Source organism: Castanea sativa, chromosome 2, assembly GCF_040712315.1.
Source record: "Castanea sativa cultivar Marrone di Chiusa Pesio chromosome 2, ASM4071231v1".
Lineage (NCBI taxonomy): Eukaryota > Viridiplantae > Streptophyta > Magnoliopsida > Fagales > Fagaceae > Castanea > Castanea sativa.
Genome location: NC_134014.1, coordinates 53291642 through 53305003, shown reverse-complemented (window position 1 = coordinate 53305003; position 13362 = coordinate 53291642). Strand labels below are relative to the sequence as shown.

Genomic DNA, 13362 nt, shown 5'->3' with positions numbered 1-13362 from the left:
CCATCTCTTTTTTAAGTTCAATTATAAATTAATAACGTTCTCTTAATTTGATTGGTTTCAATTTCGTATCTAAAAGTTTGATTTTGTCAATTTTAATTTCGTCATTGAACTTTCATTTTCTGTTCAATACATTCCTTTTCTTCACTTTTAATAAGTTGTTAAATCTTGGGAAAATTACATTTTTTCTCCTTAAATTATACTTTATGATACACTTATCTTCTTAAACTAAAGAGATGCGTACTTTGTCCTCATAAATTATTATTTGCATAACACTTTGCCACCTTAAACTAAGAAAGACGGTACACTTCCCTCCATAAATTATTCGTGTAATATTTTGCACCATATCTCAAAGATAATAGTTTAGAGGAGTGAATGTTTATTCTTATAGTTTAGGGGAGTAAGTGTAAAATAGTTCATAGTTTATGTGGTAAAATGTGCATTCTTATAGTTTAGAGAGTTAAGTGTAGAAGAGGGTATAGTTTGGGGAGGAAGAAGGGGGGGGGGGGGGAAGTAAATTGTGTATTCTCATAATTTAGGAGGATAAGTGTAAAATGAGTCATAGTTTAGGAGAATAAAATGTAATTTTTCATAAATCTTGAAAATGGAACTATCACTTTTTTTTTCAATCTATAGACTCTACACATCTAAAAAAGGAACTAGGGTTAGTAATTACTTTCCTAAAATAGCATAAAACTACATCTCTCACTAATAAAATTAACATAATTATATATTTTGAATATATAACCGTTAAATTGCATATTCTTTATATTCTTAACACACATGTTAAATTTCATACCAATTAGATGTTATTTATTATATAATCTATAAACTTATTTTTTATGTATAATTTTATATTACAAAACTTGAAACTTAAATATTGATTAATGACATAACTATTAATCTTTTGCAAGTATAGAGGATATAAGAAAAAAAAATATAATCTAGTGATGAATTTGTTAAAATTCACATCTAATAAAAATATATTGAATTGAGTTGCCAAGTTTTGTCTTAAAAAAACTTTTTTTTTATAAAGAAAATGACCTAAATTTCCAGTTCCTTTTCTTTATTTATTTATTTTTTTAGAATACTAAATATTTTTAACATACACACAGAGAGAGGAGAGAATGTTTTAAAAAAACTTACAGTCGTATATATCCAAAATAACTTATTTTGTTCTTTTCCTCCATCTTCCTCTTTTAACATTCGGTGCTCAATGACGAGTAGGGAGGCAAACTAGAGGTGATCTCAAGTCAAGAAGATGTAAGGTGGCCGTGGTACTGTTAAGCTTCTCCCTCTTTCATCATGGCATTGTGACGAAAGGGATGATTCATGACTAGATTTAACCATTGACATAGTATGTAATGGTGGAATTCTAGAATGAAAAATGATATTTATGTAGCTAGGAAAGACACGAGTTAAACATTTCAAAACTCAATTCTAAACTTTTTGGGGCATTGATAGTGGTTATTATATATATGATACGTATCAGCAAGTGTAGTAATATTAAATAATAGTGATCATGAAATGATTTTTAAAAAAAAAAAAAAATTTGTTAATACATTCCTTAAGAGCAGTAGTTAAAATGTATTTAATATTTTATTAAATTTTTATACATTTTATTTAAAAAAAATCAAGATTTACACATATATTAAATAAAAAACACACACACACACAACCATAGTAAATTTGTTTGAAGTTACCGTTTATAAGTAGATGCAACAGTATTTAAATCTATCAAGACACCAAAAAGCAATTGGTGTCAACGAGATTCAAATCCCAAACCTTTTATTTGGCAACAAAATTTTTTATCAATTAAATTAATTGGTGCTAATTAAATTGTTTTACTTAGGTGAGCACTTATTTGACCGACAAATCATTTCAATTTTAAATGAGTTACTTGGCACCGAAATTAAGATTAGTCTTAACAAAAAAAAAAAAAAAAATTCAGCATATAGTATTTCTCCCTATATCTTGACTATTCTTTTTCTTTATTGAATTAAAGAAAGAAAAGAAAAAAAAGTAGTGAAATTGCGAATATTTAAAAGTGACCACGACACCAGCAGTTTTGAGCTTACAGCGAGATAGAGCGACTTCTTACAGGTCAACTTCCTTTCTAGCTAGTAGTTTAGTTGCTATACCCATTTCCCTATAAACATCTTCACATTCCACGTTCATTTCATGCGTAAACTTTCCAGGACAAGTTGTTTTTTTTTTCTCTGCAAAAACTTCTAGTTCATTAATTAAGCGATGTCTTGGGCTTTGAGTTATACTAGTTCATATTCATTCACTTTCGAATCATGCACACTGCTAATAATATTGTTACTACTGGGTTTGAGTAGTCAGAGCTGTAATGGGTTGGGGACATTTGGGTTTGACATTCACCACCAGTTCTCGGATACAGTTAAGGCAATTCTTGGCGCTGATGGGCTTCCAGAGAAAGGGAGCGTAGAGTACTATGCTGCCATGGCCAGCCGTGACCGCATAATCCAGGGCCGTCACCTTGCCGCCAGTAAAAACCAGTCGCCACTCACTTTTGCCAATGGAAACAATACGCTTACCGACCTCAGTTTGTCATTGTATGATCCTAAGCCACTCATGAACCTTTTTATTTTCCCTTCTTTGGTGAACTTTGATTTAAGAATTGGATGATGATTGTTTAGATAAATTAGATGCTAAGATGCTGAAGAAAAGAGATGAAAGAAAGATAGTGTTAACTTATATGATTAAATTACTAATTATTACAAAAGTTTAAATTATAAAAGGCTGAAATGTAAAACTGACTTTCTAACTTTCTTCAGATTTTATTTCTGTCCTCTAACTCTGGTTTCGTTCATTTCAATCCTCTAAATTTCAGATTTATTCAATTAAGGCATTTCCGTTAACTTTTGTTGAAATTTTTTGAAAAAAAAAATCTGAAAAATATTTTTCAATCATTAATTGAATTTTTTTAAATTTAAAACATTTGAAGAAAAATTTATAAAATTAAAATATTAACAACATATAACAAAAGTTGCTGGAAAAGTCTTAATTGAATAAATTTGAAAGTTAGAGGACTGAGATGAACAAAAGCAAAATTAGAGGACTGAAATGAAATCTGAAGAAACTTCAAGGGTCAATTTTTCATTTTACCCATTATAAAAATACGGTAAATTTAATCATTTAATCATATATTTAACACACACACACACATATATATATATATATATATATATATTTATAATTTTGAATACAAATCTTTTATTTAACTTTTTGTATTCAACTTTATACATACTCTATCAAACACAACTTATTATTTAATTATCATTAGACTAAAATTGAAAACATGCTCCCACAGCCAAGGAAACCCATGCACCTTGGAATTTTTTAGGGGGTGTTTGGTAATGTTTGTATTTTTCGAAAATATGTGTGGGAAAAAATTGTAAAAATACGTGTAATATTGTTTAAACACTAAAAATTGTTGTTCTAATTACACTACGAAACAACCTCTTAGAGTCCGTTTGGATAGAACTTATTTTACTGAAACTGAAAACTGAAAACACTGTAGCAAAATAATTTTTAAACATGTGAATAGTACCGTGAGACCCATTTTTAATAAAAAAATTGCTGAAAAGTAAAATTTGTGAGACCCATAAACAGTGCATTTGTGCACTGATCATGGCTGAAAAGTCTAACCTTGCGGCTGGGTTAAAAAAAAAAAAAAAAAAAAAAAGAAAAGAAGCAAAACGCAGACGCAGCACTAATAAGCTGGATCCAAACCAGCACTTAGTTTCTTGGTGACTATTTAGACGTTCTTCCTGTTGCTTTGTACTAACCACTTCTTGTTTTTTGGATATTTCAGTCTGTATTATGCTAATGTTTCTGTGGGGACACCAAGTTTATCATTTTTGGTGGCATTGGACACAGGCAGTGGTTTGTTTTGGTTACCATGCGATTGTCAGAAAAATATTGCCGTCGGTTGCAGTACCTACACATACCTATCATCTGGAGAGGTGCGTTAGTTACTTAGGATTTTATTATTTCAACTTCACCATGCATATTGCTTCTCAAGTGAATATATCTGACTTTTACAAATGATTAATCCTTGCATATATGTCCACGACGTTGTGCTTGTACCAAAAAGTTTCGAAAAACAAACTCTATATTAAAAGATAGAAATAAAAACAAACACTTCTTATTAGCACAACCCTAGCATGGTTTAAAGATTAAAATTACAGCCTTCAGAACCGAATCAGTTGGAAGACCCAAATAGTTGACAAGCCCAGTGTAGGAAGCCCATAAACCCAGAATTCTAATTCGATTTTTGATCAACTTTTGTTTCTAGTCTATAGCCTTATTTGGACTCGAAATTAGAGTGCTTATACGGTTATGCCTACGGCTTATTTGTTTTGTTTTTATGCCTTTTGTTTCAGTTTAATTTTTACAAATAGTATAATTTTTAGCCTTTTGAAGATAAGTTAACTCTTTAATTTTTGGTCACATATTTAACATAAAAGTTATTAAAACAGTATATTTTAATAAACGCTATGTAAAAGTTATCAAAATATTTGTGACCCTTTGTGGGACTCATATTTATGTGAGAGAAAAAAATACTTTTACGAATAAAAGTGAATAATTTCACCACCTCTTTTTTTGTATTTCAATTATATAATTTTTTTCCAAAATTCCTTTTCAAGGAAATAATAATAATCAAAATTCAACATGATTCTTAGATAGTCAAGAGAAAAAATAGCAAAATTTATGTTCACCACCCTTCATACTTTTTTTACTTTTGCTTGATGGACAAAAAGTTGGTCTTGAGTCATATTATTGGTAAAGATATTTTTTTGGACGCTTCTTAATGAGATGTGAGGCTCTGAGAATGTTTGGATAGATAAATACATTATTTTCTATACCTAGAAAGATGTTGTGGACAACTTGACATCCCCCAACATTGACATTAGATTTGGTTTTATCTCTAACGAATATTTTTAAAATTTTTGGTGAAATAAAATAAAAAGGGTTGCCAACATTTTCCTTGGGCCAGATTCCCTTAAAGTGTTTGAATATAGTTGCTGTATGAAATCTTACGTACGTGTAATGGTTGGTGCTAAAGTTAATGACCCAACAGATCATGATTATGGTAAATTTCTAACGGTAAATGAGGTTATTATTTTGAGGTTAGTGCTATAGACAAATAGTTACACAATAGTTTTACAACAAAATATAAGTGATAAACTATTACTAGTTTTTATTTAAGCTCATCACTTACGTCATTTTTTTTTTATCTATCATTAATAGGTTGTGACCTAAATTTTTTGTAAAAATGTGCACTTGTATCTTTACTTTTGTTTTAATTTGACTAATGAAAGCTACTGATATTCATTACTTGATTTTTACTAATATGGACTACAGTTACATGTATTAATTTGGTTTGGCTCTCCTGTTATATACTCTTCCGCCTCCTCCCATATTGTCACATCCACCATTATGCAAGATTTGCTACAACCAAGTTTATGGCAAATTCCCCCCCCCCCCCCCCTCCCTTCCCCTTTTTTTTTTTTTTCTTTCTTTCTTTCTCTTTCTTTGGTCCATTCTCTCTCCAATATCATCACTATCATCTGAGTATTGCCAAGACTAGGTCTTGCTTCACCCAAGAAAAAAGCAAATTAAAGCCAATTAAAGCAATAAGTCTCTCAAAATTTGTGTTTGTTTGTTTAGACTCCTTAAAACAAATTGTTTAACTTAATATATTAGCCAAATGATTACTTAAATTAATTATGAGATCTAGGTTAAATAGTGAAAGATCATATCATGCACAACAGCGGAAAAATAATTAACACATAGATCTGATTACCCAAGAAAACCAATGAAACGAACCATTTCAAGGTAAAAACTTGGGGAGGCTTTGACCTAGTTGTCTTGAAGGTAAACAAATCCAATAATAGAGAATTGAAGTTTTTACAGAGAATTTAACCCTAAATCTATTGCTACCACCAGTAATAATTTATTGACACGACCACGTGCAAGCTTCAAATCCACAAATTCTTTTCTCTTGGATTTACAACACACAAGTTCTCACGCTTATGACTTTGAGATCCCACTCAAAGATTTTAGAGCATCATTTGTTGATTTTGTAGCAACAATTAGATTCCACCAGCACTTAATTGTAGATCTTATTCCAGTAGACACTTGTGAAGTTAGAAGGTACAAAATCTCTCAAATCTCATAGGAATAACTCACAAGTATTTGAAGAGTCTTTAAAAAGTAGTTAGGGTTTTCCATTTACATTTAAGAGTTTTGAAATGAAACCCTAAACGTTTTTGCAGGCTTAGACCTAATTTAAAATTCTGCAGAAACTGCTTTACTACAATTTTCGATCGTAGATTTGAATGTTCTTGAGACTTCACTTGTATCACCTTGAGCAATGTCTAACACCTATTCTAGACATGTTTTTGTTCTCGATTTGCTAACATAAACAAAATAGAACTTTAAAAATTTAATCCTAAATCTTTAGAACTTAAAAATTTGTATTTTTGAAAAAAAAAAAAAACCAATAACAGTAAAATCAAAGAAATTTTATCAATCACCCAAAATACACATACATCCATCAAATATATCAGAAAATGAAGTGTCATAAACAAAAAGAGAGAAAACTAACCACGTAGCAGTGATGAAATCAGTGTCAAGAGGGAGAGATAGACGTTGGAAATTAGGAATAGAAAAATCAAAGAAATAAATTGTTGAGGTCTAAACATTTGCGGTTGTGATTTTGATACGCAGGCCACGTTTCTTAGATGGTGTCTTTGGCATTATTTCTGATAGCTCCTTGTCATCCACGACCTAAGAAGCACGGATGCGTTTTGGGATTCGGGTGCGTGTGCGAGTGTGGGAGTGAGTGCGGGGCTCGGCAATTTTTGAAAAAGTAGGGTGCGGGTGCGGCGGGGTGCGGTGAATAAAAAATTATTAAAAATATTTTTAATATATTGCTAAACATAATTTTTTCACATTATATAAATATATACAAAATTTAGGAGCAATAGTAAATAATAACTAGAATACAGAGAATGGGAGAGAGCCTAGCTGAAGAGCAATATATATATATATATATATATATATATATATATATATATATATATATATATATATATATTTTTTTTTTTTTTTGAATTTCGGCGGTATCGGTTTGCGCCCGATACGTACCGATTCGGGCTGAATCGACGCGAATCGGCCTGAATCGGTGCCATATCGGTGCAAATCGTGCCAAAAAAATTATTTTTTTAATGTCCCACATGGCACGGACGTGTAGGCAGCGGCGTCACCTATGCGTCCCCGCGTCGGGCCATGTTGGACGCGTGTGTGGTGGCCCAAACACCGCACCCGTACTTCCCAGTCCACGACCAAGGGTGTTGGGTGTATTATGGTAGATTTGCTTGCTAAAGGTTGTGAGTAACTGAGAGAGAAGGACAAAATTAAGAGAAACTAAATGTGGTTATTTTTTTGCCTTTGGATCGTTAGTCTGCTAATGATAGGTGTCTTTCATCTATATTAAAATGAAGAAAACATGATAGTTAATTTATAACGGGAGGAGAGCCAAACCCATTAATTTAATAGCTCAAATAATGAGTTTTATCACTTTATGGCCTGTTCTCACAAGGCTGAATTCTCATATCTCCATATGTTCGGCATCAAACAAATAAGCCCAATAAGAGCACCAATTAAAGACCCTTATCTCTTTTTCTCTTTTATAAATGTGGGAAATTAGTTTTATTTTTTTTTCCCAAAACACTTTCTATTAAGAATTCAAGATGCCTCCTCATTAACTCAAGAAATTTTTGTTAAGAACTTTATAGTTCAACTGACACTACTTAATATTTGTAATAATAGCATCCATTTTTTTTTCTCATTCAATTAATCAAGCAGGAAATAAACCTTAACATTTATAGTCCTTCTGCATCATCAACAAGTGAAAAAGCTCCTTGCGACATCAGTACCTTGTGCGATCAAAATCAATGTCTTTCAGCTAGTAGTGACTGTGCTTATAAATATTACTACGCCGATGGTTCATCAAATTCTGGGATCTTAGTAGAGGATGTTTTGCACCTAATTACGGATGACAATCATTTGAAAGCTGTTGAACCTCAAATTACTTTTGGGTAAGTTAATTTTCATTGCTTTGCTACCAAAAACTTTGGGGCAAATATCATTTCAAGTAACACAGAACCGATTTAATATAAATTTCTAAAAATGGGATTAAATTTAACAATTGTTAGCTAAAGTGACATAATTTCTGGAATAACTGATATTTTGTCAAATACAGATAATTTTTGTGATGAATCTGGAGTTTGGAATGTTTTTTTTTCGCCACCCGATCAAATAGGAATAATCATAAACCATATATGCGGGTTGTAAAGTTGTTTGTCTCAGTCTTACAAATTCAGTAAAAGTCTCTCTTATGCAAGAAGAGAAAAGGTGAAAAAAAATTTCCTTGGGGAAGGTAGGCTAGGCTTGGGACTGGGGCGTAGCTATGTGTAAGGGTTGGGAGGGGGGGGGGGGGATTTTGAAATTTTTTAAAATATATATAATTATTTTAATGTCTTCAAAATTTAGTCTACAAAAATAAAAGTTGGCCCTCCCAAATATTTGATTTAGTCCAATGATGCTCTAAAAAAATATTGGTCTAATAATTATAGAGACATACCATTGTTTTTCATAATTCTATTTTTTATTGTAAAATATGCTTTTATATCTGTTAAATATTTGATAAAGTTTGGCACTAAACATATATGAATCTATATATTTTTTAATCAGCTATGTGACAATTTTCAAGTCATTGACTCATTAAAAAAATAATGTCACTAAAACTACATATAAAATGTCTCTTTAGTTACTATATAATGAGTTAGAGCAAAATAGCTTCAAATATGTTTGAAGGCTAACTTATTTCTCCAAGTTTTGGATCATTCATGTTTTTGAAAATTTCATTAGTTCAATTGAAAGATTTTTTACTTATTTTAGTATAAAATTTGATAATTTGTATCGAAAATATTTTTTTTAAAGAATTTCACTATAAAAATAGTAAAAATAAATTTAATTTTATGAAATATTGCCACCAAACATAATTTTGATTGAAATTATTAAGCTCTTTTTGTTTTTATTTGGTGTGTGTATATATAAAACTAATCAAATAAAAAAGTGTGTATATAATAAAAAAGCGTGTGGATGTGTATGTGGGGGTTGTTTTGATAAATATATTAGAGTGGCAACTTGACCCCCCAAAACCAAAATTCCTGGCTCTGCCCCTGCTTGGGAGGTCATGATATTGTATACATTTAGACGATGATATATTGATATTTCAAGAAAAAAGCGTAGTCTTCAATATGATATTTTTTGGGGGGTGCAATCACTAGTGGGTTTGTATTAATTTTCTTATAAGTTGAAGTTGCTTCTTGTTTTTTCACTGGTGGTAAGATCTGTTTAGAAAATTTTCATTTTTTGGGTGTGACCCTTGAGATTGAATCCCGTTATTTTATTGCAGTTGTGCACAAAATCTGGTTGATGGTACAGTAAACGGTTTACTTGGGCTCGGAATTGATGACTTATCTGTTCCTAGCATCTTAGCAAGAAAAGGGCTAGGTTCAAATTCTTTTTCTATGTGTTTTGGAGCTGATCATGAGCATAGGAGAATAACTTTTGGAGACACTGGCAGCTCAGACCAAAAAGAAGCGCCTTTCACCATTTACCAATCAAAGTAAGTCGTTAGTTTCTCGACTTTGAAAACATACTGACCGAAAAGTTAGTTATTAGTTTAGCAAGAAGACTATCTGTGACCTGAATCTCATCGTACTTGCACTAATTTTGTAATTGAAAACTTGTTATCAGTTTTTATAATATCAACATTAATCAAATCACTGTGGGAAGCAATGTTTCTGAGTTAGACTTCAGTGCAATCTTTGACTCTGGTACAACGTACACATATCTGAAGGACCCAGCTTATACATTTATTTCTATGAGTGTAAGTAATTTAAATTACGTGTTTAATGGTATCGTTGGAATTACATTTAATACAAATGAAAATGACTTGTACTCCTATTATTTTGTAGTTCGATTCCCAAGTCAAAGAATACCGATCCGATAATCAGAACACCGGCTTTGAATACTGTTATAACTCAAGGTCATCTATAATATATATCTGGAGAAATCTATTCATAATTCGTATTTGTTTTCTCTTTTCAACATGATCTGAATCACTGACTTCTACCTTCTTTCCAATGCAAATCTACCAGTAATTTCCCTGAAATCAGTTTGAAATTGCAAGGTGGAAACGAATATGTTGTCACTAATCCAGTAGAACCGGGTAATGATCAGGTATGCACTCACTTTCTAGTGCTTTAATCCGATTCCAGCTTGAGTTATGCTAAAACTTGGTGTTCTGGTCTCCAGGGTACATATTGCTTGGCTATTAGCAAAATTGATTCCGGAGATAACATCATAGGACGTGAGTATTTATTTATCAAAAAGTATCTCTATTCCAAAACCTATTAGTAAAGTTGCATTTTCATGTTTTTTTTTATCAATTTTGGAATTTTAGGCTATGTATTCTTCTCCTCATAAGGAGAATATCATAAAACAATATGTATGTGGAAGTTCCCTGTAAGGCTATAACCTGCACTGGTTGTGATTTTTATTTTTGATAATGAACTCTCAAGTTGACAATAAAAGCAGAGAACTGTTGGAATAATTTTTGCTTTGCTTTTTTTTTTTTTTTTGGAGAACAAGATTACTTAATTTATGGTCTGTTTGGATTGAAGGGAGAGGTAGGAGGAGTGGAGGGAAGTAGAATAGAGTTAGCTGAAAATAAATTAATTTTGGATCAACTCTACTTTACTCCTATCTACTCTCCCTCCGTCCCCTCAATTCAAATGGACCATTAAGGATTGATGGAAGTCATTTCTTGGGATAGGGGAGACCAATGGGTGATTGCAACGTTTGGGTGAATAGACCAAAGCTACATCTTGTGTACAATGACTTTAACATAGCAAATTAGAAATTTAATACCATTCTAGTTTAGTGATACCATGATCCCAGCCTAGTTAGACACAACTCTTGAGTTGATGGTTAAAAGTCAGGCCAAAATGGGCTTTTGCCCTTTTCGTGAAAAAAAATTAGTATGTTATCTCATTTCCCAAACTAATTAGGAAAATGTCTCTCTTTTGAATCTCGATTTTCTCAAAATCAAGTTAAGCCCTATAATAATGTTTTAAGGAGCCTATAGTGACGTTTTTAAGGATTTATAGCGGCGTTTTGTAACTCGAGCTCCATGAAGTCGAGTTATAGGTAAAAAAAAAAAAAAAAAAACTTGCATGTAACTCGATTTCATGGAGATCGAGTTACAAAACGCCGTTATAGGTCCTTAAAACGTCACTATAGGCTCCTTAAAACGTTGCTATAAGGCTCCAGATTTTTTTTTGAAGCTCTATTTTGATAAAATCGAGTTTCAAAAGAGGGGCATTTCTCTAATTAGTTTGGGAAATGGGGCATTTGCCCATTTTTTTTGTGCGAAATGGCCATTTGCCCATTTTCGCCTTAAAAGTCATTATGCCAAGAAAGCTGTTCATTAGCCTCTAATTTGGATATTAGATCATTTGAAAGTTTATATTGTAAAACATTATTAACAAGAGGTTTTAAAATAAAAGGAGGTTGGTTGGCTGAAAAAATTATTAGGGGATCATAGAACACATGTGATGCTCCATCTTCTCATATTTATGGTGAATTCTAATAATTAAATATATGGTAAAATTCACCATGAATGTGTGTGAATGGAATATCACATCACCATGTTTTAAGAAAACCAAATAGTTGCATCAATGTTTTAAATGATCAACCACTGCATATCCCTGGTGCAATATGTGCGGTGGTCACTCCATAAGTAAAGTTTGCATAGTTCCCAATTTTCTTAGAAGAGAGAGAAATTTTAAATTAAAAATGCACAAATATTTATATCATATCTCATAGTACACTTCTATATTAAGAACATCACTTTAGCAAATGCCAACTTCATTTGGCATTTAACACATCTCATGAAGATGATTTTTTATGTTTGGTGTGTTTAATGCTAAAAAACTAGCATTTAACACACCTAATACTAGTGCTTTTTTTTTTTGTTTTGGCTGAGACCTAATGCTAGTGCTTAGCCCAATATATCACTAATGCTATTATGTTTCCTACCATGTTTAAATTGAGAAATTGCCACTTATAAATAATGAATTTGTTTAATTATTTTTTGCAGAAAACTTTATGACTGGTTATCACATAGTTTTCAATCGTGAGAAGAAAGTTATAGGGTGGAAGGCATCTGACTGTGAGTATATATAATTCAACCTTTTTCTTTAGATTAAATTTCAATGTTCTATTTTTTTTTCTTCTCTTTGTAAATTCTTTTTCTGTCTATAATGAGACTTGGTTTACACAGGTGGATACAACCCATCACAGTCTCCTCCGACACCTGATGGTAATTCAAACTCTCCACCTACTAACCCATCACAGTCTCCTCCTTTTTCCCCGCCTCTTGCTGGGAGTCCTGGAAACGATTCTCACATACCAATAGCACCTCTATTTAGTCATTCACCCGAGTTGAAGTCTTTTACTTACACCCTCATGATGCTTCTAGTTTCTTTTTTTGCCATTGTTTGATTCTCTTTTTATTTGGTGAGGCTTTCTGATCATTCCAATCATTCACCCAAACTGGATGCATTGGTGGCTTCTTTGTTTTTTATTGGTGTTGGGTCTGGATATGTAAAATTCTAGAAGACTCTCTCTAAATAGAACTGAAATTCTTATTGATGAAAATCAATTGAATAGAGAGTACAAAAGAATGAAAAATATACAAGGCCACTACTTCTATATATATACAAAGCAATCAACCTAAACTCTGTAACTAATTCCCTAATTTGATGGAATAAAACTGTTATGAAACTAATCCCAAGCTAATAGTACATGTGTGCTAATTACAATAACTAACTTCCAGCTGGCATGTACAATTGCCTTCATTGCTCCAAGTCAATGTATAAAGTCTTGATGATAAGGCACTGCTTCTATTGTTTCTAACACCTCAGCACTTGCCATCGCAGTCTTTGTAGTGTTCACTTGATCATCATACTCCCTTGTTCTGACTGCAACATTAGAGTCTTAACTTCCATGCTTCAATTCAAATGTATTACCCTGTTGCACCTTACTTGCTTGTGCTCTGTGCTTCTCATTTTTAACACTCCCCCTCAAGAGCAAAGCTCTTGCAGATTGAGACTCTTTTGCCTTTTCTGGATACTGAATACAATGAGCAAAAATATTGATTGATCGTAGTCTTCTCAGCAACCTTAAGTAACTATC

The 13362-nt window shown here is 31.9% G+C and overlaps 1 protein-coding gene across 1 annotated transcript; it reads left to right on the top strand.

Moving 5' to 3' along the window:
* The first annotated feature begins 2247 nt into the window (after window positions 1-2247).
* On the top strand, window positions 2248-12669 carry LOC142625520 (aspartyl protease family protein 1-like). Its single transcript, XM_075799159.1, has 10 exons — window positions 2248-2576; window positions 3839-3989; window positions 7900-8132; window positions 9515-9727; window positions 9859-9991; window positions 10080-10150; window positions 10263-10344; window positions 10420-10474; window positions 12266-12337; window positions 12449-12669. Exons 1-10 carry the CDS (start codon window positions 2248-2250, stop codon window positions 12667-12669), a joined length of 1560 nt encoding a protein of 519 aa, XP_075655274.1.
* The last annotated feature ends 693 nt before the right edge of the window (window positions 12670-13362 follow it).